Below are 26284 nucleotides of genomic sequence, written 5' to 3'. Positions count from 1 at the left end.
TCTTCATAGGAGAGGTACTCGAGCCCTCTGATCACCTTTGCAGCCCTCCCTGGGACTCACTCCAACAGGTCCTTATGCTGGGGACAGTGCTGGCTGTAGGCTCTGAAGAAGGCACAGTAGAGAGGAAGAATCCCCTCCCTCAACCTGTTGGTCACACTGTTTTTATTATGTCATGGTCCTGAACCCCCTTCCTTTAAAGTCATTCTGGTTGTGTTCTGCATTAATTGCTTGCAGCTGAACAGTGTGAAAAAATTAAAACCTCCACACAACGGCTGTTCCGGCCCTTCCCCTCCAGTATACAAATCAAAAGACAGGGTCAGTGAATGAAATGCATCCTCTGACTGACAGTTTAACTGAAATGTGATGACAACAGCAGGAGTAGGGTATACTTTTATTAACAGCTTCAATAAACGACAGTAGTTGGGGTCTTTTTCCTATGCCGCTCAAACCTGAAGCACTGGCTTCCTCTCTTCTTGTTCTTATTATATAGAATTGAGCAACTCCAATGCTTCTTTCTGTACCTGGAAGAAATAAATAGATAGAACCACCAGAGTGCCAGATAGCTCTGCTGGGAGAGCCCAGAACTGCCCCTGCAAGCAGCCAAATGTTTCACCACAGAGCCCTGCAAATCACAGAATCGGAGGGGTTGGAAGGGACATCAGGAGATCAAGTCCAACCCCCCCCTGCCAAGGCAGGTTCCCTAGGACAGATCGCACAGGTAGGTGTGCAGATGGGTCTTGAATATCTCCAGAGAAGGAGACTCCACCATCTCCCTGGGCAGCCTGTTCCAGGGCTCTGTCATCCTCACTGTGTAAAAGTTCTTCCACATGTTGGTGCAGAACTTCCTGTGCTCCAACTTGAGGCCATTGCTCCCTGTCCTGTCCCCACAGACCACTGAAAAGAGGCTGGCTATTTCCCCCTGTGTCCCACACTTAAGGTATTTATAAACATTATAAACATTAGTAAGACTGAGAGTCTTCTTTTCTCAAGGCTGAACAGCCACAGTAATTTTTCCTCTGCAGTTCAAGCCACTCAACACTTGAAACATGGAACAGGAATAAAACCACTTAAGGCAGTGCCTTCAGTTACTGTACATGGTAAATGTGTGTTGAATACAGATTATTATCTCTTGTTTTGCTGCAGCCCAAGAGCAGCATGTAGGAAGTTGTCCTGTACCTGACCATAACCAACTACCCCAGCGTCAACATATGGAACAGCAGCTAAGGAAGCACGAGGAGTTTCTGAGACTCCCTTTGCTTAGGGAATCTGGGCAAAATCTAATGAAGTTTGAACATAACTTCTAACTTCTACAAAACAAAACAAAAACTCCACAAACTTCTGCTCCTGTGAGAGCAAGCAGCACAGAAAGCGTGAGTCAGAGACTGCAGAGACTTGGAGATAAAACACATCCAGCAAACCCAACTATGCCTACCTCTGCTGGACACAGAGACAAGACCTTCAGTTTCTTTGCACAGGCCAGTTTCCTTCTTGCTGGGCTATCAAGCCTAGCTACCAACAAACTGCCATCACCCGGATGATGCAGGGGAGCAGCTGACCCACCAGAGGGCTGTGCTGCCACCCAGCAAGACCTGGACAGGCTGGAGAGTTGGGTAGGAGAAATTTAATGAAATCAAGGGGAAGTGTAGAGCCTGCTGGAGAGCAGCACAGGGGCAAGCAACCAGGGGGTCCTGGTGGACAGCAGGATGACCATGAGCCGCCAATGTGCCCTCAGGGCCAAAAAGGCCAATGGCATCCTGGGGTGTATTAGAAGAAGTGTGGTTAGTAGGTCAAGAGAGGTTCTCCTCCTCCTCCACTCTGCCCTGCTGCAACCACATCTGGAATATTGTATCCAGTTCTGGGCCCCTCAGTTCAAGGACAGTGAACTCCTTGAAAGAGTCCTGCATAGGACCACTAAGATGAGAAAGGAACACCTTCCTTATGAGGACAGGCTGAGGGAACTGCATCTCTTTAGCCTGGAGGAGACTGAGGAGTGACCTCCTTAATACCTAAAAATATGTAAAGGGGAACTGTCAGGAGGACAGAGCCAGGCTCTTCTCAGTGATGGCCAGTGACAGGATAAAGGGCTATAGGTGCAAACTGGAGGTTAGAAGGTTCCATATGAACGTAAGGAAAAACTTTTTCTCTGTTAGTGTAGCAGAGCACTGGAACAGACTGCCCAGAGAGGTTGTGGAGGCTCCTTCTCTGGAGACATTCAAAACCTACCTGGATGTGTTCCTGTGTGACCTAATCTAGGTGATCCTGCTCTGGCAGGGGGGTTGGACTAGATGATCTTTCAAGGTCCCTTCCAACCCCTGACATTCTGTGCCATTTTCTCAGTTCAGACACTCAGCCTCTTTTGAGGAGACGTGGGAGCAGATGTTTGCACCAGGAGGCCAGTCTGCTGCAGCAGATAAGTGGTTTAATAACTTGGTTACTGCACAAGAAACTCTACTGATTGACTCCCATTGCTTGATTTCTAAAGACAGGCAAGCTGGTTTCATGGGTGCCTCCAGCTACTTGTAACTGTCAGGAGAATTGACTTGTTGGAAAAGACTAAAGATAAAATGTCACATTAATGGATGAAAATCTGGCAACTTTTCCAGCAAATTGGCTCTTGTCCCAGGTCCAGTGGCAAGAGCAAAGCTGGAAAGGGCAGGGGTTTTACCTCAGCTCTGGCGGAGTTGGAGGCTACTGTTTAATTTGAAGTCATAATCACAGAGTTGTTTGTGTTGGAAGAGATCTTTAAGATCATCAGGTCCAACCATTAACCTGGCACTGCCATTTCCATCCCTAAACCATGTCCCTGAGCACCACATCTACATGTCTTGTAAATACCTCCAGGGGTGGTGACTTATCCATTTCTCTGGGCAGCCTGATCCAGTGCTTGACATGTTTGGTGAAAAGATTTTTCAAAATATCCAATCTCAACCTCTCCCAATACAACTTGAGGCCATTTCCTCCTGTCCTATCACCTGTCCAAACCTCTGCTCCTTCAGGCTATCAAATTCCTACAGATTTTCCAAAGCAGCAGAAGAATGGAACCCTTACTATATTTCTACTGAAAGATGTTACTGAAGGAGGTCACTTTTGAGAGACCAGTTTGAACCTTTGTTGGAGAATCTTCACAGAGAAACGTTGGGTTGTTTTTTTTTTTTCCTGAGGTTTGAGGTGCAAAATCCTACCAAAGAACTTCTTAATATTTGAACATTCAGAATGTCACAGTTGGATGTTTCCTTGTAACAGGTAAAGCATCTCATACTACAGCTTAATGCTAAATGAATTAGAGGTCAATCAACCAGAAGAAAACAATCAATTAGCAATCAGGCTTTGTTAGTCCTGATAATAACAGGATTGTTTGTGAAGGATAACTGCAACTGATGTGCTTTATATGGAATGCAGTGCTTAGTCTGAACAAGTCTAATGGATTACCAATCCTGGAAGTACTCTGTGTTGAGGTATGAAGCAGATGCCTACCCAAACAAACCAGAATCTTTCTGAGCAGTTCAACAGGGTAATCAAGTGCCTAGAAAAGGGGAGATTTAGGTTGGATGTTAGGAAGATTCTTCAATACGAGGGTGGTCACTGGAACAGGTTGCCCAGAGACATAGTGGAGGCCCCATCCCTGGAGACATTCAATGTCAGGCTTGACAGGGCTCTGAGCAACCTGCTCAGAAGATGTCCCTGTTTACTGCATGGGGGCTGGACTAGATGACCTTTAAAGGGCCCTTGCAACCTAACACATTCTATGATTTTGTCACCTAGCACTGGAGATCTGCCAAAGGTACATCAATTGGTCTCAATCTCCCCTAGGGGCCCAGGTAAGTTTTATGGGTCCAGCACACGTTCGATACACACATGCTTTTTTCCTTCCTCCTGTTCACAGGGTTTTCACTCTTCCAAAATACCATTTCAACCTTTCCAGGTTTAGGCATATGAAAAGTGACTCTGGTAGGGGCTCACACAGACATAGGTTAGGTCAGGTGCTGCCTTAACTTCAACACCAAAGATAAAGGGTGGGTTGTTGTCTGTACTACAGAAACATTATTATGAAAAGAGTAACAGTTCTTTGTTACAAAGAGTATTTGCAGCCACTGTGTCCAGTTACCAACACCTAGAATTTGTTGGTGTGTGGATGTGATCCTGAAATACAGGTGCTGAACTACAATTTACTCTGAGTTTACTTTATAAAACATCCCATCCACGGTGTCACCCACACTGGTTACAGCATATAGTTGTACCATTACAGTTTTGGATTTCCTACCTGTTTGTCCTCCTCTGTGTGTGCAGGATAGTCCTTCGCTTTGCTTAACCACAGAAGAGCCATCTTTTTGTTGTTTAGCTTCAAGTATGTCTTCCCCAAAAAGAGCAAATTTTTGCTGTAGAAATTTGGGTCAGCTGTACAGAGACAGGAGAAGAGCTTTAAAGGAGATGAGCAGCAAACTACCAAAGCCACGATACAATATCCCTCCTTTGAATACCTGTTTTGGAAAGGACTAATAGTCTTCTGGCTTTGTGTCAGAAGGAAGCCAGTGTAAAACTGTGACTTGCTACATTTTGGTCTCCTACACAGTTATGTTAGTTAGCAGCTTGTTAGTTTATACACCCAGGAGAAGATACATGATGAACTTCTCGTTTTAACTTCACTGATAAACTTGATAAACAAAACTTTCATAGATCTCTGTCTTGTCATCTTTTATCTTTCAACTAGTTTTGCTTATAGCATCACTCCTGAAGAAGTAATAGGTCCATATTTTCTTTACATGTGGACAGTTCTACTGACAGCTAGATTGTCACTGATCCATACAGCTTCTGCAATAATAAAAAGTGTGCTTTCTCTGTTGTTCTGTTGAGAATAGAGAGGAGTTTTGAACTTTAAGAAACTTTAGGAAAAACTGACAAAAATTCCATTTCTGGCTTGCTTTTTCCCCTGCATTCCAGCTGAATGCCTTGGGGGAAAGTACTTAGTTACTAATAAAAGCACAGTTTTCATTTTAATACTTACTCTGAGAAAAACCCTTCATGTTGCACTCCAAGTGATGATAGTAAGTGTGTAACATATTTCAGATACCTCTGATGAAACATTCCAGTGTAACAGCCTAGCACACTGACTGGCACAGCAAGCAGAAATGTTTATCAGCAGATTATACACTATTAAGATAACTCTGAGCTACTGGTTTACTGCAACTCATCACTCATAAAAGATGATGTTCTCTGTTCAAAAAACATCAAGTATTACCTTCCTCTGCCATGTGGAAGTAATGAAGAGCCTGCAAAAGATAGGATTGTTTTCTTTAAAATGGAGAATGCACTGAACACAGCAGCCAAAGGCCTTACACACATGTTGCCAGGGAGCGTAGCGATAGGACAAGGGGCAATGGATTCAAGCTGAAGAGGGCAGGTTCAGGTTAGAGGTCATGAAGAAATTCTCTACTATGGGTGAGGCACTGGAACAGGTTGCTGAGAGAGGTTGTGGAAGCCCCAGCCTTGGCAGTGTCCAAGACGAGGTTGGATGGGGCTTTGGGCAACCTGGTCTAGTAAGGGTGTCCCTGCCCATGGCAGGGGGGTGGGCACTACATGGGCTTTGAGGTCCCTTCCAACCCAAACCAGCCTATGTTTTTATGTTTAACAGAGCTGAAGGAGGACTTCTGTCCGTGATCTCATTAAGTCAGCAAGATACCAATGTACAATCACATTTGAAATCTTCTCAACAGAACTGGTACTAACTCGACTATACATATAGTACCTTCTATTTGTCACTAGCAAATTGGATTGTGTTTTTCCAGTCTTAGACTTGTCAAGATCACTTTGAATTTTATCTCTACCACCCAGCATATCTACAGTTTTTCCCTGACCAGTTCTCATGTATAAATGTAACATATAAAACAAATCTTGTTATTCAGGTCACTTATGTTGACAAATGCTTCAGGGAGAACTGATTCCTACAGAGACCAGTTAGTATTCTCTTACACAAGAATAAAGCTTTATGAAATCCTAGCACATTGTTCAACTAGCGTCCCATCCTGCACACAAGAAAGTGTAGTCCATTCCTAATTCTTCCTGTACTTGTACTGGAACTACAGATTTTCTACTGGAACTGCATTGGTCTTACCAGTATGGCTCAACTACAGGTTCTGGGACAAGTTTGCTTCTTCAGCCACTAACTGTGGTACAAAGCTCACTGCTGGGACTGGCACGATTCTGCAGTGTTGGAAATCCTGTCTGAGTTTTATTTCTTTTTCAGCCAGAGCTTAAAATGCAATAGCAAGCAGTCTTCTACAATGACTTTCTAGTGACTCCTCTCCCCCCACCTTAAAAGAACAGAACAGTGGGTGAACTGGTGATGGATCTAAGGAAAGATTACAACAGCTGCAGCAGGCTTTCCTATTACCTACTTAATTTTCAAGTTTATATATATAAACTTGAAATATATATTATTTCAACACTTGTATATATATTATATATTATACATAATAGATATATAATAGATAATTATAAATTATGATTTATATATAAAATATTATATATTATATATATCTTATTTCAACACTTGTGTGTATATATATGTATATACACAAGTGTTGAAATCAGATGCATCCTGTGCTAGCCACTGTAGAAGATACACAGATGATACCCTGCTGCATGACAGCAGGAATTTTCATAGCAAAGATGAACAAAAATACTTTCAACTGAAAAAAATCCCACACTGTACGTCACCAAGGGATGAGAAGGTATTTGACAGTGGTAAGTAACAAAACAATCTGTTACTTTTTTGCATTTAATATGAAGGGGGAAATTCTAATAGTCCTGTCATGTAAGTATATGCTGTAACAGCACCATATGACTCATCAGCCCTGGAACTGGCACAGACAGGTATCTGCAATAGTTCATAACAGTAAATACACACTAGGTTACATACAGCTGATTATCTTCTGCTGCACAAACAACATGAAATAATTTTCTCTATTCTGCACGTGTCACAGCTGAAAAAACTTAAAGATTTGTATGTGTTTAGCTATCCCTCACTTTTTTCTTACATCCTCATTTTATTAAGGACAGTTGTGAACTCACAAGATTCATAATCAGAGGTCAGCTTTGCCAGGAAAATTGTATCAGTAACTGTGGACAGGGAGTAATAATCTGTGAAACATTTTCATATTATACCTCTTGAAATGTAGAGGTTGGTGGTGTGGCAAATAGTGTTGCTGCTATTTTTCTCTGGTACCATGGCATTTCAGCAAAGGAGTAACACCTGGAGCAAAAAGAAACAGTTTTATTATACTCCATGCACATTTTTCTCTGGTTTTCAAGTAAGATTCTCTTATCTTGGATGTTCTAAGTGTCATTTCCAATAGTCACAAGAACTCCAATCTCACTGTGAGTTGTAGAAGCAAGTTGTTAGAGCTGCACAGCAAAACAGAAAGGCATCTGAGGCTGCTGTGCAGCTCTGCTAAATTGGTTTCGGTGTGTTTTTACTGGGAACTGCTATTATATTAGAGAAACTGGGAGAGAGTTATTGACCAGGAGGCAAGCTTTTGAGCTCAAATGATTGTAATGGATTTATGGGTATTTGGTATTGTTCTGATGTATTTGCAAAAACAGGGCACAACTGAGTAGTGTCATTGCCTTACCTCAACATTACCTTGTTTTTCCTCAAACATCAGTCCTGAAAGACTGATCTATAAAAATGAAAGTAAGCCCAAGAACCAAACTATGGTGTTCTGGGCCGTTATGTGCTGTTTGCCTGTCTGCTGAGTAACAAAGGGATTCAATCACCTGCCCTGGAGACAATGGAAGGATAAAAGATTTGCCAAGTGTTCCAAATATGTAGAACAGTCCAGGCACAATCGTTAAATAATGCTTTTCACTTTATTACCCTCCCACAATGAGTACAAAAATGCTCCTCACCATGTAAAATAGAGCACTCAAGAGGAAGTGAAAATTAATAACTGCAGATAAGGAAGTGTTTGGAGGAGGGGAGCAAGGCGTGGAATCCACAGCCTGAGTTTAAATTTTGCCATCAGCTGTGCCTTATCAGAAATGCCAACAAAAGAGGTTCAATCCAGGATAGTCTATAATGAGACAAATACTCAAGAACTGGATAATACCAAATCCCAGTTTCCAATGAGGACACTCTGGGATTCAATAATGAGTACATTTAAATATACAACATGGGGATATTTTAGTGCCAAAAGCAATAATAATCTCACATTTCTGATCACCTTTTCTAATATACCTTAGGAACAATGTCTTTGGTACTTCTCAGAACAGGCTTCCTACCTCAAAACTGACCTTGAGGCTCATTTGGTTGGTACCATATGCTTCTGTTCAAGAATGTGGGCTACTGCAATGGGTAGGTCATATGGGAATGAACGGTAGATGCTGAAAAATTGTAGATTGTAAACTAATAAAAATCTCAGAAGCAGTAGATTGTAATTTACTCTGATACTCAAGAGTCCAGAAAAAAAATATAGATGAGGTGACTGGGTTTTTTGGGGTTTTGTTTGTTGTTTTTTTGTTAAGCTACAAATAAATTGACTTGATTTATTTTCAGTCTCTCACAGGTATAGCAAATTTCCTCTGAAACAATGGATCAGCTTTGGTCTGTTTCAGACAAATGACCAGAAATGGTTGTCTGGAGTCTCTCACTAACACGTAAAAGACTGCTTTCAACCACTCCGCTCCCACAGAACGCCTTGCTTAGTAGGAACAAACTTGCTTAGTAGGCAAAATGGCATTTCCAGTCCTGTTGCCTGCTATGTAGCAGTAAAAGCTGCCCTCAAATATAACTATTAAAATACAGTTAGTCTGACAGATAATAACAGAAGTATTTCTGGAACACATCTCACTTTTGATAGCTTTTCCCTACACACAGATTGTATAAAGTTGCAGCCATGGCTGAAATTCGACGTAAATTCAGAGTATTATCTGCAGTCACAGCAATAGAACAAAATGAGAAGGGCTCAGAAGCTCTGCTGTAGAAGCACACTTATGTCTGCTAAATACATTTTCAGTTTTTCCATGCAGTAAAACAAATAAATTGAACAACAATTATTTTTTTAACTTCCTAAGGATTAAGAGCATAACATCCTATACCCATTCAATAAGTGTTCATGTTTGCATCAGGTAATCATACTGAATTATTCCAAGTATTTTTGCAAATCATGTAAGACATTTTATATTCTGACATTTCTCATTGCCCCGTGCCAACTTTTGTTTGAATATATGCCTTACCAAATGCCTATAAGATGAATTGTTGTAGCATCTTTTGGATTCAGCTCAATGGCTCTCTATTGAGGTGTGGGGGAGAAAAAACAAAAACCAAGATGTTAGAAGTTGTTCTGCCCCATTTAGGTTACAATGCATTACAAAAATTAGACTTCTTATCCTACTGTTAGTTAAACCAAATTAACAGTGTGCAGAATTTCAAGGCAATACGGTATTTATTTGGTGCAGAAGTAAACTGGCTTGCCTCCAAAACACTGATAGATTTCTAAGCACTTCTGTTTAGTAGGTGATTAAGAGTTTCACATGAGACTCAGCATGTTCAGACTTCGATATAATTTCTGGTGATACAAAATTAGTAATCCTTTATCTTCTCCAGTATTTGTCCTTTACTGCTGCACAATCCACAGCCACACACCCATTTCTCAATAGCACAGTTACATTTTACCTAGTTCTAAGAGGACCCAAAAGCACTCCAGCTATTTCAAGACTCTCTTCTATAGGAACTTAGTTTAATGCAAGCGGTAACTTGGACTCCTTGCTGCTGGGGCATTCAGGTCTGTCACAATAACCCAAAAAGCAAAGCGTCACCAGAAGTAAATGAAAAATTTAACTGGCAAGTTTTCACCAAAAAAATAGTTCTCAACTGCCACCATTCTATATTTTTAACACATTACTGGTGTCACATGCAAAAAAGACCTGTTTACATTACCTTAAAGTGTTCTTTAATAATAAAGGCATTTCCAATTTTAGTCTTGATTCCTTCAAAATCTCCAACATCACTGAGGCAAATTCCATACCACTGTAATTGAAAGAACAAAAATAAAGTACAGCACTATAGCTATTAATAGTAAATTAAAAGAAAAAATCCAAACCCAAACAGCTGCTGCCATCCCTCACTAACGACAAGCAAGAAACATTTAAGAACAGCTCAAGCAAGAAATACTTGTTATGAAACAGCTCAGACAGCATCGCAGCAACTTGCTGGTCCAATGTGTAAGGGGATGAGTGTCTTCATCTGACCCAAGATACTAACACAAACGGCTGTACTTTGTTACCTCTCTGCCTGTGAGAGAAGCAGTACAAAACCAAAGAGCAGAACGAAGCCAAACCCCTGAAGCATTCCCAATTACCTTCTATAGAGCTATTGCTGGGCACAGAAACAGCATGCTCAATGTGGGGAACATTTGTATTTAAGGCTGCATTGGGGAAGGATGAGCTGATTTCATCAGCTATAATTGATCTCATCTGTCACCTCTTACCACAGTCCTGCACAGATTTAGTTCCTGTGTCCTGTATATATGAAATTTAGCTCCAAGTGTCTGAACTCTAATCTTCAAAAAAAGTTAGGAAGTCTCACTCATTCTCAACTGAAAGGTTAAAGTAGGTATTTGTGCCAGTCTCCACTGGCAGAAATCAAAGAACCAGATTTCAGTTAAGCTCACCTTGTGCGCTGCAAAATTTGATTCATTCTTTTCAAGTGCCTTTTTTGCATACTCCAGGGACTCATAGGTCAGCTTTCTTTTCTTCTCTGCAGAAGTAGTACTAAGCTGAGCTACATCTCGTGATGCCCGTGCCAGCCGCCATAACAAGTCCGCGTCATCACTAGGCGAGAACAGAAACACCGGTGTTTTACAGCAGTTACTGAAACAAAGCAAGCAAAGGTCTTAAACCAGTCTTTCAATATGTGTCTCAGGTGGGTGGTAAGACAACAGCACATCCTCTGTCATTCTGTGCTATATATAACCCCAGGGTCACAACCAACAAACAGAAAACTCTTTTTTTTTTTTTGGTTTAGACTCAAATCCAAACAGCTGGTTGGTAATGAATAAGAAATAGAACAGTGACTCTCAAAAACTTTAAATACCAGTATTCTAGGGAGTTTGGTCATTTTATAAAGTTTAGACACGTGAGGTTTTGCATTATATTTTAAAGGATTCTTAGAGGAACAGAACGAACAAGCAAAACCCTTTGAGTGTTCCACCCTCGCCTTCTACAGCTACTGTTCCTTTTTTCATTCGTTTGCCCATCAGGAGGAAAAAGACCGAGTCCTTCTTTCCTACTAACACAAGGGTGAAAGCAAGGTTCTCCAGCATGCCACCACAAAAACATTAGTTGATAAATTAATACAGATGAGCACTGAAAAGAAGTCACAGTATATCTAAAGCAATCAAATACCTATTTTTATGCTGAACCAGCAACTGATACAACTTTTCAGTTTCTCCACTCCCATACAGGTAGTCTGCTTGCTCTATAACTTCTTCCACTTATGAAGGAAATAAAATTGTGGAAACAGAAAAACAAGTGACATATAATTAGGACATTATAGCATAAACAAAACATTTGAGAGCAAGACAATCTAGCTGAAACATGAAAATGAGGTAGCTCCTTTTTAAGCTGTCATTCAAAATAACAGCCAAATTAGGTTAAGTTAAATTTACAATTAACAGCTAGGGAAAGAAACAGTGCTGAATACATCTGTTCTCATGGAACTACAAAACAGCCTTCAAATACAAAGCTTTGGATGCTTAACTAGCCTAACATTCAAAAGTGTTTTTCTCAATGCACCAGACTATGAGAGGCAATTTGCTTTCTTCTTCATGAAAAAGGCAGGAAAATAATAATACGGAAAATATAACCAGGAAGGCAAAAGCAAAAGAGGTCGAGAGGTACAAATCCCCTACATTATGTAGGTACAGAATTAAAATGTAATAATAAAAATATAATAAATTAATAATTCTTCATTCTCACTATGGTTCCACAGTTTTGCCAGAATATGACTGCAGACTGAATTAGTCCCATTGCCTTGCTCAAGAAGACAAAATGAAGTACTGTTCAAAAGGAGTTCCAACTGAAGTCCTTGAGATTTTCACAAACATGACCCCAAAAATATACACTTCCACTGAAGCTTTTATATGTTCAAGGCACTAAAATCAAAAATAATCTGGAAAATCAGAATTGTCTTTCTAGAGTAGGAATGTATTACCTATGTATTCATTGTTCTTATGATACTTCAATTCTTTTTCTAGAGAATGTTTTAAAACACTGATGACAGCAATGGAAGAGCACCATTTCCACAGACTGGCTCAATATAGTTATATATAAATATATAATGTGCATATAGTACATAAAACATCATTCCAGAAACAGCATACGATATGGATTCTAGTATAAGAACAGATGGAATTAGGAACAAAAATACCCAAATGAAAGCAGGTGCTCTACTGAAGTATGTAACTGTACCAAAGAAGAACAACTCCTGAGTTTATTCTTCCATCAACTTTAAAACATGAGAAAAATACTTCAAGTCAAAAGCCTGGTCTAATTTTTTAGAGAACTTTTAGCTCTGATTATCACCTCTTTGGTGTTACTCATAGGTCTGTTACCATACTTCTAGGTCAAAACATAACGTTCAAAAAAATTCAATCGTATTTACAAGCTTTCTTTTCTTCAGGTTATCTACTGAACGTGGCAGTCATGCTTCACAGCAGCACAGTTTTACCTACTGTAGAAATACCAATGAAGGCTACAAAACACAAATGCCTCTTCTCATCTTCAAAAGACACTAGAATATGTATCACTGAACATTAGGAGAGCATTCTAGGTAATTTTTAACTCTGACGTCTCTATGTGCCTTATTATCAACCATTTCAAAGATAAGATAAGGTAACGGTCTACATGGACTTCGGATTTCAGTGTCTGACATTAGCTTCACGGTACATCTCCAGGGAATCGTTATGTTTGCTTGCTGGGACTCCCTGAACACTGCTAATGTATCTAACGACCAAACACAAACTTCTGAGCACGTTTCCCACCAGGTGATTTACGTGTTTTTTTCGGGTAGTTCTTCCTTATACCTACCTTCACCCCATCTACTACCTGTCTCGCACAGAAGGCACACTAACACTGCTTTTCTTGGCGATGTAAATGCCAGGTTCATGAGAGAGCACTAAAATAGACCAGAGGCAACTAAGCACTGTTAGAAATTTATGCTCCTCATAGGAAATTTTATCTGTGCTGAATAGCTCTTCATTGAGGCTTCTTCTGTGACAGCAAATTAAACAGTTCCTTATCTCTGCAAAAGTCCATTTTCTCAATTTTTATTTCTCTAAGCATAACAATCTAAGATGAGACACGCAGGAACAGGTTTTCAGAACTATCTGATCTACATAGTAAGCAAACATTCTCCATTCAGTTACGCTCATTCTCCATTCAGTTAGGCCTACTCTCAAAACCCCTCCATTCACCACATGACAGACAAGTTTAAGGCTGAAACAATATCCCCTTTTAAGATGTTAGTTTACTTACAGTAGTGAGACTATCTTTATTTAGATCTCAAAAAAGACATTTTATCACTTGTTCTATTTTTTTCTGGTAGGTAAAGGGAGGTTTTTCTTCCCTTTCTTTCAGCAAAAGTGACAAAAATGCAAGGCATTTCTGATTTTGTTTGAAATGCAATCTCAGTGTTGTGTGACTAGATTAAGTGGAAATCTCAGTGTATTCATACTGAAAATCTGAGCTAAAATTTTCAGAAATCAATTAAGATTTGGTTTGCATTCCTATCTTTCTCAGTAAGCGTAATGTAAAGCTCAGGCAACAATTTAGGTATCATAAACCTTGTGTGTGACAAGTGTCCTAGACAGGAGGAGCTACCAAATCTGCTTCCAGTGGCACTTAAAAGAATCCCTTCTTAAACTGCTACAAGGCCACCCTGAACCAATCCAACAGCATCCTGTCACAGAGACACACTGCATGCAGCCTTAACAGAGAAAAATCAAAAGTATCACACCATTTTCCTATATGGTTCTGGCATTAAATACTTAGTTTTGCATTAGAATAGTCTCCATACTTCAAAACTCAACAGTATTACCTTTGAAGCTTGCATGAACCTCAGCAAAGCCAGGGATCAGCTTGTGAGCTTTGTAAACCAAGAAGGATGCTGTTGAGAGCACAAGACCCCTTTGAAGGCTTTTCCTAAGCACCTGCATGGGATCATAAGATAGGCATTAATAAACACTGGCACCATGGGTTAAAAAAAGCACCAGGCATATATCAGATTTTGAACAGGGAAAGGACTTTTAAGAATTTTAAAAAAAAACAAACCCAAGACCTTCATGAGGAAAACGGACCACATCACCAGAAGTGTATTTTCTTTCTAAGTTTGTTTTTTTTTAACTCATAATAGTGCTTTGAAATATGAACAGAGCCCTTGGGCTGACAATAAACCATCAATATGGGGCAAACACACAGTAAGAATTAAAAAATAAAATAAACCAAAGGCAAGCTCATGTTTTACAACCGAGCGCCGGCATCTCGGCTCCTGTCAACCTAGACCAGCCCTACGCTGCGCCCCGCCGCACCGGAGCCTCCGCAGCTGCTCCCTCCCCGCGGCTGAGCGGCTCGGGGAGGGCGAGCGCCGGGCACACACCGTGAGAGGGACCGCGGAAGCGTCCGCGCCCGCCGCCCTCCCTCCCCTGAGCGGTAACCCGGCTACCTCGCTCCCGCCGGCCCCGCGGCGAGCACCAGGCCCCCCCCGGCCCCACAGGCCTCGCGTCGCGCCCGCTGCCTCCCGCCGGAGCGGCCTCCCCAGGCAGGTGGAGCCGCAGCGGAAAGACCGCGCCAAAGCCAGCGCCGCCATGACCTCAGCCAGCGCCGCCGACCGCCACCTCCAGCACCGCCCTCCGCCAGCGGAGGAACCGGTCCGTCCCCCAGCCCTGCCCAAGGGAGGAGGAAAATGAGGCCGAGGGCCGCCCGTTCCGCCCTGCCGAGCGCACACCGAGCGCTCACCCGCCGCGGGACCCGGCGGCTCCGAGCCACAACCCCGCCCCGCCGGGTCACCGGCCTCCAGCTGGCCCGGGAGCGCGGGCCTGACACGGAGCCCGCACATGCGCCCCTCGTCCGCAGCGGCCCCGCCCGCGCCAACCGGGCGCGCCCCGCCCCGCTTGGCGTGGGCGGGGCCGCCACAGGCTACAGGGGTCCGCAGCCTCCGCGCTGCTTTTGCCGGGCCCCGCAGGTGAGGCGTGCGCCCCCGGGGGTGGGGGTGTGTGAGAGAAGGGGCTGTGGCGGCCCGCAGGGGAAGGGCGTTGCGTGCCACGCGGTCCTCTTCAGGGGGGGACTGGGCGCTGAGTGCTCGACGGCCCGGAGCGAGTGGCAAGTTGCCTGGTGGGGCCCTGTCGCTTTTGCGTGCCTCAGGGGTGAGGTTCCCCCCGACCTCGGCCCGGCCTTGTGTCAGCCCGTTTGCCGCGGGGTTTGTTTCCCCCTCAGGCTGAGCTGCTGCCTTCCGTGTGTCGTTCTTTACAACTGCCGCCCGCCGAGCCGCACTTCCCCGGGGGCGAACAGCGGAAAGACGTGTGGGGTTAGGGCTGGGGCTGAGGGGCAGGGCTGAGGCTGAGGGGCTGGCACTGAGGGGCAGGGCTTGGGCTGAGGGGCAGGGCTGGGGGACTGCGCTCGGGGGCTGCGCTGGGGCTGAGGGGCAGGGCTGGGGCTGGGAGGGCAGGGCTGGGGCGGCCGCCCCACCCTGGCTGCAGGCGGCAGTTGTCCTAACCGTCCCTTCTTGTGAAACATCCCCTCAGGTGGCTGATTTGCTTCCTGCTCCCGGGGGCGCGCAGCTCTCTGCGGGGAGCCGGGCAGAAACTTGTGCAGAGCTCGAAGAATCGGAGCCCTCTGATCCGCCAGCCTGCAGGTAACGAAATTCGGCGAAGCTAAGGCTGTGCGCCAGCACAGTTCAGTCTGGGTGCCGGTGTATCACTGCTCAGTGAAGCGCCCTCACCCTTAAGGAAAGGAGGCTGTCGAAAGTCGTCACTTCCTTGAAAAAAACCCCAACCATAAAACTGTTTTTCCTGAGCTGCTGCTAGAGTGGGTTATTGTTTTTTTCTTTTTTTATTTCTTCATTGCAGCTGTCTGGTATCTGTACAGCAAAACTTAGTAGACATCCATGTCGTGATTTACTCTTCCGTAGCTTTTACTTCCATACTCAGATCTTCAAAGTGTATGAAGTATCCTCAAGGTAATAGGCTAATTACCTCACCTTCAAAACATGTTTATTTTCTTTGGAGTCTTATGTTCCTGAAAGTTCAAGTTATTTCTATGGTGGTACAAAAAATGAATTAGTAAAAGTAATTGGAGTCAAACTTAATCCCAGAATCACATATTTTTTCAATTGATGTTTTAAAATTTAACTTTGTGTTTTTACCATAGAGGTAAAATGATTCAGTGGGCATGCTGAACATCAACAAGCATTAAAAGAAAAAGGATGTCTAGAGGAGCAAGTAGGATCAGACAGAAGCACTCTTGTTTTTCTGTCACAGTGTTAGGGAGAAGGCAGTGTTTTTCCAACAAGTATGCTGGTGTTCAATATCGCAGAATTAATCTGCACAAATCCATTATATGTGTAATTCAGCTGTATCAGAAAGTCCCTTTCTAATAGGTTGAATAACAAAGCCATTATTAAATGTCACCTGCCAGAATTCCAAGGTAGCAGTGCTGTACCACAGTGTTTTTATAGCTTTGTGTTACGCCCAGAATGTTAATGTTTCTCCAGAACTTAAGGTTATAGGGAAGCCATGGTAGCTATTTTGTACAAATGGCACCAAAGATCCTTCTTTTAGGCGTAATAAAAATAAAATGTTGTCTCCTCAGAGAGGTTCATGTTATTACCTGGGGTGGAGTTGATTTTTTTTCTTTTTTCTTCTGTATTCTGGTTCAGAATCAGATGCTGCCATTACAATGGTTTCCTTTAGGAGTAAGATATTTCATTTTCTTACTTAGAAAGTATTTTTCAGTGGAGTCGGGATGCTCTTCCAACAGAAATAATACATGATTGAGTGAGTATTTGTAGGTATTAGTTCCTGTTAAATGCCTAAAAGTTACTTCTATCCTTGGATTAATTAGGCTAATATTAATAATGTCCCCTTCTAGCATCATGTTTAAAGGCGTGGTGTGGCTTGCAGAAACAAGAAGACAGGTACTAGAATTATGATGCTCTTTGCTATTTAATTTTTTTTTGTTTGTTTTTAGTATTGTTTTAGATGAGGTGCTGTTGCTCAGGGATTTAAAAATGGAATTGTTAAGTGTTTGAAGAATTTCTGAGTTTAGGGGTTTTGGAAGTGCCTCCAAACTTCTATTTAAGAAATAGTCTGAATGATTTGAATCACTTGCTTAGTACTTTCTTCTGAGGTTGAAGGAAGACTGTGTACTGAAGGTCCTTCCCATTCTGTAGCTGGATTGTGTGCATGTGTTCACTCAGTGCTATATCCAAGGCATAGTTAGGAACTAGATGACTACTACAGCAGGCTGCCCAGAGATGTTGTGGAGTCTCCTTCTCTGGAGACGTTCAAAAACCCACCTGGATGCATTCCTGTGCAGATCTAGGTGATCCTGCTATGGCAGCAGGGGTTGAACTAGGTTATCTCCAGTGCTCCTTATGGTTCTGTGGTTCATTCTGTGATTCTATGGTGGCAGTTTACTTCTGGTGCTTCTCACATCCAGGAGGGTTATTAGCAGATCCTCCTGGTAGGCAATTAGTACATGTGCAATAAACTGATAGTTCTAGGAAGTAGCATGACTGCTGTTGCTGTGGTGCAGAACTGAAGGACAGCTGACTGGGAGAGCTCTTGCTTTGCCTGTGGCAAGGTTTGAAATACATCAGGGCTATAGTGAAGTGTAATTTTGTGATTGTCAGTTTGAAATTAGTGTTACTGTTGGCAACGAGACATTAAAATGATATGCCAGACCATTGTGGGATAGTGTTTTTATGGATTTTTTCTTAGGCAACCTTTAGTAGTGTGGGAAAACCAAGGTTTCTTGGAGCATAAGCCACTTGGGGAGCTTGCAAGCCATTGATTTTGGTCTACTTCCTTTAAAAAGCTATCACCTCCTTGGAAAGAAACATTAAGTGAATGGGACAGAAGAGGTAATCTGATCTTTGTTCTTCAAATCTTAAAGGGCTTTTTTGATGGCCTTTTAAAATACCTAATTTATATTATACTTTGTTCTCTAACAAAGGCCCTGAGTCTTCCATAAATAATCTTTATAGTGCTGCTGCTGTTGGACAGGTTATTTATTTTAAGAGGAACTGTAGATCCTCAAAATATATGCAGTTGAACTTGTGACTTTGACTGATATATGGGAATAGCAATTCTTGGGTTTAATTTCCTTTCATTCCAGGCAGACCTCTGAGGTAAGATACCATAAACTCATTTTTAAGAAACTGTGTTTGTAACAGTGAACTGTCAGAACATGACAGACTTGAAATGTACTGTTAAGAAAGGTAAGTCTGAAACGTACGTTCACTTGCATTTTGTTCCTGCAATAAAACACAGCAAATTTCAGTGAGGTGGAAGGTTTCATTTCTTCTGGATATTAATGATGTGAAACCAGTCTTTTCACAGACAAATTGCAATGAAGAACACGCAGTTTAAGATGCTATTAAAATTGCACAGTTGATAGGTTGTTTCTTATGAAATACGTAAAAATATTGTGATAAAACATAAATGCAGGAAACACTGTTTTTTCCTTGGATGAATGATGTCTTGTTAAAACAGCTACATTTTGAAGTCAGGAGATCTGTGCTGCTTAATTTTCTTGTTTGGGGCACAATACTACCTTCTGTAGTTTAGCTCACTTGGATCAAAACATCACCCAAAATTTTGAAAATATTTTTATGTGAGGAGGATGCTGAGAATAACCTTCAGCATTAAAGATATACCTAAAGGGTATATTCAGGAACATAGCATATTCAGGAACAGAGGGGTCAACAGAAGGATATTTAGAAATGGCTGTTTCTAAGTCATCTTATGAACAACTGTCCCAGAAGTCAAATTTATAGTTTCTGGTCTGTGCAGTAGGATTTTTTTAAAATAGAATTCTAATTATGTTATTTTGCAATATAACTTAGTGATAGATTTTTTTATATGTAGGATCTATCTGCAAGTAGTTGCCTGACTTGTTACACCAGTGTGCTGCCAATCTAGTGGATAAATATTTGAACTGCCTGAGTATGGTGAAGCTTGTATAAATAGATGATTCATTTCCCATAGAGAAAAGAATGCTTCCCTTCTCGCATGCTCATATGCCTCAGAATTCTTAAATGCTACTTACTTCAATACTACATAGACATGGTCTAGAGGTGGACTGGGCAGGGTTAGGCTGTGGGTGGACTCAGTGATCTGTAAGTCTCTTCCAACCCGAGTAGTTTTATGATTCTATATTTTTGTTTGGTGTAACCCCCAGCAAAGTGAGTTCTGTGGCCAGTTGGGTTTTATCAGAGTAATCTCAGTTGTTCAGTTCAGAAGGATACAATTACTTCGTGCATACTGAATAGTGAACATGAGAAGGTAAAATTTACACTCAGGGTTTTGTGTGGTTCTTCAAATACCTGAAGAACAATTCAGGTGATACGTATTACTTTGAGCTGCTTCTGCCACTTAACTTACAAACACATCAGCAAGTGCCATATGAGAATGTTGTCAGCTGTAATGCCTGTAGAGAGAGAAGTCAGAATTCAGATTTAGAGGTACGATTTTTGGAGAAGCCTCTAATTTCCAAATGCAATGATGAAGTTAAGTTGTGAAACAATCTTGGCCTTTTTGTAGCTTCATATGAAACATCAGCTTCTGTGTGGCTGTGCGTTTTCTTGAGAATGGAGGGGTTACCTTGAGACAGTTTTTAGTATACGTTTATATGCATGTAGTCCAAGATCACTACAAATGATATCGCTGCTAGCCCCATCAGTAGAAAGAAGCATCCATTTGTCGTAATTTCAGTCAGCCTCTGGCAACAGATGTGGCATTTCCTTGGAGCATGTTGCAATTTCTCTGCTCTTTGCTTATGCAACCATTAAAAAGATGCTGGAGGACTATGCTGAGATTATGGATGGAGCAGGTTATATTGTCTGATGAATGTTGTCTCCCGGGTGACTTTAAATTAAAACTTGTTTTGCCCAACTTTGTGCCAGCTCTTCACTGGAACCTTTCTTGTGAAAGGCTGTTGCAAGAGGTACTGTTACTGCTTGGTCTAAGATGCAATAAAAGAGGCTCTGAGGAACACAGGGCTAGAGATCTTTAGAAGAAAAAATGCTGTTTGCAAGAGATGCTATCTTAGTTGCATCTGAAAGAGCAGAGGCTGAACAAATGCATACACTGAATGTTCAGGATAGTAAAGCTTCATGCCCATTAATTCAGGCTTAGGCTTGGTTCAAGACTTTAATTTTTATAGTCTGAGTAGTTAATTCATTTCCATGTTATCTGCCCAAGGACATGGGAAATACTTAATAATCCAAGAAGAATCAGAGCACTGCTTATGTACAGTACTGACTTTCAGCCTGTCACACGATTTACGTGAAATGTAGCATTATAGCTAGCAGATCAGCTGATCAGGGATAGACTTTATTAGCAAGTTTTGAAATGTTTCCCCTGTTTTTGCTGTGTCCATCTGGGCCCTGAGGTAACCACAAAAAAATGGATTTTTGATCTATTGTCAATAGTAGTTCACAGGAACTGGAAGATTGTCTGAGCAAGCCTGTACCCTCCTCTGATGCAGCAGCATCGACAGGATTGCTGCAGCCTATCAGTTCCCCGGTGCTCTGTTAGAAGATTGTTCTGAATTTATATATTCTTTTGCAAGTACAATGCCATGTTTAGAGTTTCTGTTGAAAAGCAGATGTTGTTTGGGTTATTTTATTCAACAGAATCTTTCAAAGAACATTGTCATCAACAGATATGCAAGACAAAACTAGTCCTTGACTTAGAGTTTTGTTTTGATAATGACAGCTCAAGCAGAAGGACTTGTGCTATACTTAGTTTACCTATTCATGCTTTTGAGCAGCCTAGACATGGGAAGGGGTCAGGAATAAGTATTTCCTTTGTGACCATACGTTGCTGCAATTCAGAATCTGGATGTTTATATAGTAATTTTTAGTCTTCTGTCCAGAATTACCAGTGATTTTTAAGAGCCTGATATGCTTCTGCAGTCATAAAAGCAATTTCAATAAAAAGGACTATTGAGCTGTCAGCTGGCCCCATTCCGATGTGCTTTACCTCACTTTATGGTGTACCCAGCATAGAGGACAAAAAGTAGACAGCTTGAAGAGAATCAGAACTTGTAATGTATTTGGCCAACGGTGAGGCATAGTTACTTTCCTAACAGTAGCTAATAAAATACATCTTTTGTTTTGTGATGTAATTTACTGGCAGTCAAAGCTCATTCTACAGAGCCCAAACAACCATAATCTGTCCATGTAGAGTTATTCCAGTATCCCACACATGCAAGTAATCCAGTCATGTATCTAGAATATTTTGCATCTGATGTAACTACTAGATCTGATAGCGTGTTACAGAATGGTATTTCAAGAGACAGGGCATTAGTGCAGCTGTGACTTCTTATTTCTACCATCCTGAAGAGACTGCATCTTGCCTGACTATGTATTCCTTCAGGTCTTCAAAAAGAGCATGCTGAAAGTGACTCCAATTCTTGAGGGTGTTTATCATCCTTAGGAATCCCGCCACCCACCTCCCAAACCTGTTTTGGAAGTTTTCAGCTAACACAGGCTCACAGAGGCAAATTGGGTGGAGCTGGAGTCATTCTTCCTTTTACGAAGCATTTGGATTACGAGGATTTGTGCAGCATATGCAGAGCTCCAACAGCTGTTGCAGTTTAAAAGACTCAGGAGTTCACACATGGGAAGCATCTGTGTGCTCTCTGCAAGCCTGCGATGACTGTAGTGTTGTAGGAGAAGTATCTGGGGTTTATGTACCAAGCTTCACTACTGTTAATGCTGTTTTGCATTAATGATTTAGGGCTTTTTCTCACTAGTCAGTATTTCACAAACTTGTAATGTTTATAATGTTACTGAAAATCAGGTCGTGTACAACTATTTACTGTAAAACATATCATCCTTACAGTATTACAGATAATCATGTTGTCTTCTTTTCAAGTAAAGTATCAAAATTATTACTTGAAATGCGTTAGAAATACTACAGATCTTTTCAAACCGTTACAGAAATATTGATTCTTAATGTTCTCAATACCTCTGAGGAAAATGAATTGTATTATTTTTCATCTTGGATTTTGCAAAACTGAAAATGGAAGAGATTAAAGGACTGTCTCAGGATTTGGGAAGCCTTGCTTTTGTATCTAGGCTTCAAGTTGAGTTGTCTTTTATCTAAGTGGATGCAATTGCTAGGTCTCAAGCAAGAGTATTTGCATCTCAGGGAAGTATCTTTTTATTCTTTCTTTCTCTGTGTGTTCAAGGATGTATTTTTCACAGCACCTCTTTTGCTACCTCTGCTCTTTTCCCACATTAGATGCATAGTGGGAGAGTTGGTGGCATAGGGAGGGGGAGAGGAAGTAACAGAATTGATGCGTTAGTGTGAGAAAGCACTTGTGGTGTCAGGGAAGTGGGACATACGCACACAGGCTAAGTAGAAAAAGCTGACCAGACGAGTTAGCTGGGTGCTATCTGCTGCTCAAGAGTGATTTTTGGAAATGTTACTCTAAGAAAAGAAAGGTGGCTACAAGTTTTTTCAGGGGCTCACAGTAAGAAGGAGTTTCAGGGAAGTTAGAGCAAGAAAATTTTGACTGTTTTGAGAATTATGTCTCAATTCAGATTTGCATTCTGTTGAATTTTCTAAAAACTTTTTCTACTTCCTGCTGCAGCATCAGTGGGTATTAGAGCATCATTTTGTCAGCAGAAGATTGTGATGTTGTGGGTTGGGTTTTATTGTGTGTATGTGTTTGTTTTGTTGTTCAGTTTTTTCCTGGAAAAAGCCATTAAAGAGTAATGCACTGGTCTGCACTAGATTCTATGGGCAAAACCACTGACTGTTAATGAGCTCTGTCTGGAAGCCAGGAAAGCAATAGGGAATGGAAAATACCAGTATAAAAAGAGAACCAGGAAAAAGGAGGCAGCCCGCTTAATAAAGGTATACCTGCGAAACGTGGAAGGTATTGATTTAAATACTTAGAACTCAAAGCTTCATGTCTCTTCCCTCAAAGACAATGATGGAGATCTGGTAAAATCATGGGAGCAAAAGATACTCCAAGATGGAATCACATTATAGGTGTTTGGGAGGTGCAGGAGGAATTCCATGAATCTGACATATGTCTTAATGTGGATGTTTGAGTGGTTCCTTGATGGATCATTTATATTTACTCAGTCTCCAAATGGTTCATCTCTAAGGTAGCAAAACAGAGAGGTAGAGGCAATGCATGAAGTCTAGCCTGGTGGAATACAGGAATCCTTAAGAAAATTCCGTCAGACCACAGTGTTTTCTTTGTCCTGTTTTCAGTTCATAGTTCCTCTTTTCTATCTTCCTTTCCTTTTTTGCCTCAAAAAAGTTCCTTTTCACCAAAATCTTTATAAATGCAGTGAAAAGTACAGATAGAAGGAGGTGCCTTTCCTTCCTTATTCTGTTCAGTGTCTCATACGCTTTCAAGGTAATTTACTCTGGAGGGATACTTCAGCGTAGGCTGCTGGTTGAAATATTTGGAAGCTTTACTTTCTGAGTCAAAGGCAGTTGTACTGTAGAGGTTTACCTGCCAAAGAGATGTTGGAAATTATCAACTATATTCCTGGAGAGTATAATGCAGAAAGGTTGCTTATATAGAAAATACCTGCAGCTCAGACATAAGTCAATTGACTTGCAAATTCTCGTTATCCCAAATTGGGATTCATCATGGATAGTAGAGCCATTTATAAAGGTTTATAGCATCTGCTGGTCTTCTCAATTCCAGTGGACAATGATTGAGGTACTTTGGAGGAAATGTGGGAAAGCTTTCAGTTGTTTGTGGGTTGGGTTTTGGGTTGTTTGTTCATTGTTTGTTTGGGTTTTTTTAAACAAACCTCTGGAAAGAATCCTTCTTCCTCATTCTCAGTTTTTATTTGACTTCAAAGTTGCTTATCTGTATTACTAAAAATTTTAGGTGTTTTTGAAGATTTACTAAATTAAGATGACCTATTCCTCTTACCCACTTAAACTCCTCTTCCAATTCTGCCATGCTCTTGGCTTCATCAATGTTACAGACATTGGGTGGTGGAGTATATCATATGATTTTTTTTCTTATTATTTGAATTATTATTAATATATACGTTGTAAGGTGCCAGCATTCATGTAGGGTTTGCAGAATGCAGTTTGAATCTTGCAAAGTTTTACTGGCCATGGTTCAAAACACTGTGCTTTCTTTGTGGTGTATCCTGTTTTCCATTTGGTTCCTCCAGCGTTCTTGGAAACTTGGTCTTTTTTCTTCTGTGCAAATTTTGAAATGGAAGTTTTATACCTGTGTGACTGTAATATTGTAATATTAGTACATCATAAATCTTACAGTTTGCATTTGGAGCCTCATATCTCTCTCCAACAATTTTATTGATAAGTCAGAGCATTAATGCATTGTGACAATCCCATTCTTTGCTTTTTAGTCCATTTTTAAAATAAGTGTTTCTGTTGCTGCTTTCTAGGTTAAAAAATGGCGGCACAGTGTGTGACAAAGGTGGAGCTGACTATTGCCTGCACCAATCTCTTGGATAAAGATGTTGGGTCCAAGTCTGACCCACTGTGTGTGCTTCTCCAGAACACGAGTGGTCAGCAGTGGTATGAGGTACAGTGCGATGCTCCTTGTGAATCTACTAAAACTGCTGACAGTTGAACTTGTTAGACCTTATAAAACATTGGAGTGTATGATTTCATTAAAATATTTTACTTGTGTGTTTTAAATATTTTAGTTCTATACCAGCACCTCTGAATACTTTTCATTAGTTTATGTCTATAATACTAAATGGTTCTCATTAGATTGTGTCTGCAATAATTATACAGATGGCATAATAATTTTCTAAGAAATACCTCTGTCATGTTTTTAGCAGTGTGCTCCCAGCCATGTGTGGACCTACAGGAGCCTTCCAAGTGCTTAACTGTGTTTTTATAAATACAGTACTCCAAAATTAGGGTCTCATCCTGGATTTGACAATATACCATTTTTATGTTGGCCTTCCCTATGCAGGAATGGATATGTGTGATACAAGTGGCAAGGAAAACAGGTCCGCAAATATCTCTGACTTAGAGCAATGGGTTTTGTAATGCTATGTGGGTATTTATATTTGGTGAAAGGTTTATAGGAAGATATGGCTTGGTACTATACTTTGGAAAGTCTTTAATAATAAGCTGTTTGATTTGAGTGCTTGTTTGGTTGGTGTAGTATTGGATAATGTGATCTCTTTCTAACTGCAGGTTGATCGCACAGAAAGAGTTAAGAATTCCTTGGACCCAAAGTTTGCCAAGAAATTCCTAATTGATTACTATTTTGAGCTTGTTCAGAAACTTAAATTTGGAATATATGACATTGATAACAAAACCTTTGATCTGAGTGATGATGACTTCTTAGGAGAATTTGAATGTACACTGGGACAAGTAAGTATGCAGATGATTTCCCTTAGAATTAAGAAAATAAAAGTTAATGCAAATCATTATCCACTTTTAAATTTATCACAGTGTTCTTGTGTAGTTGGGGTACTCTTTTAAGTTGAATAGGATTCCCTTAATTTGTTTTTTTTTTTTTTTTCCAAGCCTCAGTTCAGTGTATATACATTTCATTTGCAAAAGGTCTTGAGATGATGCCCTGAACTGTGCTGTAGAATGGTGACTGTCCAGATAGCTGTCTGAAATTAAGTGGACTGTCTATGTGCATGAAGTCATAATTGCTGTTTATTTGCTCAAACTCTTACTTTTATGCTCCATAAAAACAGAGCTGTTGCATAGCAATGTGAGTGTTCACAGAGGCCCTGTTAACCTTGTAATTTCCTTTTCTATTCAAGGCACACAGTGATTCTGGTTCTGTCTGCTGTTGATCTCACTCCCATTTCCCCATCAAATTTTGCTGTTGGTGCTACTGCAAAAAGGCAGCTTTTTTTTAACTTACTCTTCTAATAGAGGCTCCGAAGGCACTTCTCAGGGGAGTTGTCTTGGGATTTTTCTTTCCCTGTGTCTCAAGTATTTTTAAGTGTATTATGAAGATAGAGGCATTGTGAAATGAAACTTAGTAATGATTTAAAATTAGTCATTCATTCTTAAAGATG

General features: G+C 41.0%; 2 protein-coding genes across 2 annotated transcripts in view; one reads left to right on the top strand and one right to left on the bottom strand.

Moving 5' to 3' along the window:
- Nucleotides 1-377: 377 nt before the first annotated feature.
- Nucleotides 378-14983, bottom strand: RMDN1 (regulator of microtubule dynamics 1). The gene is made up of 10 exons (XM_084260486.1): nt 14717-14983; nt 14093-14204; nt 11401-11488; nt 10668-10827; nt 9935-10024; nt 9232-9287; nt 7162-7249; nt 5237-5267; nt 4262-4395; nt 378-521 (listed from the first exon to the last, which is right to left on the bottom strand). Exons 1-10 carry the CDS (start codon nt 14858-14860, stop codon nt 483-485), a joined length of 942 nt encoding a protein of 313 aa, XP_084116612.1. The 5' UTR covers nt 14861-14983; the 3' UTR covers nt 378-482.
- An 861-nt stretch (nt 14984-15844) lies between these two features.
- The window catches only part of CPNE3 (copine 3), a 29704-nt gene continuing 19264 nt past the window's right edge, over nt 15845-26284 (top strand). Inside the window, exons 1-3 of the mRNA XM_084260811.1 lie at nt 15845-15904; nt 24674-24813; nt 25440-25619. Of these exons, the coding sequence (XP_084116937.1) occupies nt 24682-24813; nt 25440-25619 (312 nt within the window). The 5' untranslated portion in view covers nt 15845-15904; nt 24674-24681. The remainder of the gene's footprint in view (nt 15905-24673; nt 24814-25439; nt 25620-26284) is intronic.

Source organism: Gallinula chloropus (assembly GCF_964237585.1).
Source record: "Gallinula chloropus genome assembly, chromosome: 2".
In the NCBI taxonomy this organism is placed as follows: Eukaryota; Metazoa; Chordata; class Aves; order Gruiformes; family Rallidae; genus Gallinula; species Gallinula chloropus.
This window is presented reverse-complemented; position numbering and strand designations above follow the sequence as displayed.

Excerpts from the sequence above, each read along its gene's own strand:
- RMDN1 (XM_084260486.1), bottom strand. The coding sequence starts at position 14,860 with ATGGCGGCGCTGGCTTTGGCGCGGTCTTTCCGCTGCGGCTCCACCTGC. Across the intron at positions 10,828-11,400 it reads CTGGTTCAGCATAAAAATAG|TGATGACGCGGACTTGTTAT; the intron begins GTATTTGATTGC and ends GTTCTCGCCTAG. Across the intron at positions 10,025-10,667 it reads CAAATTTTGCAGCGCACAAG|TGGTATGGAATTTGCCTCAG; the intron begins GTGAGCTTAACT and ends TTTCAATTACAG.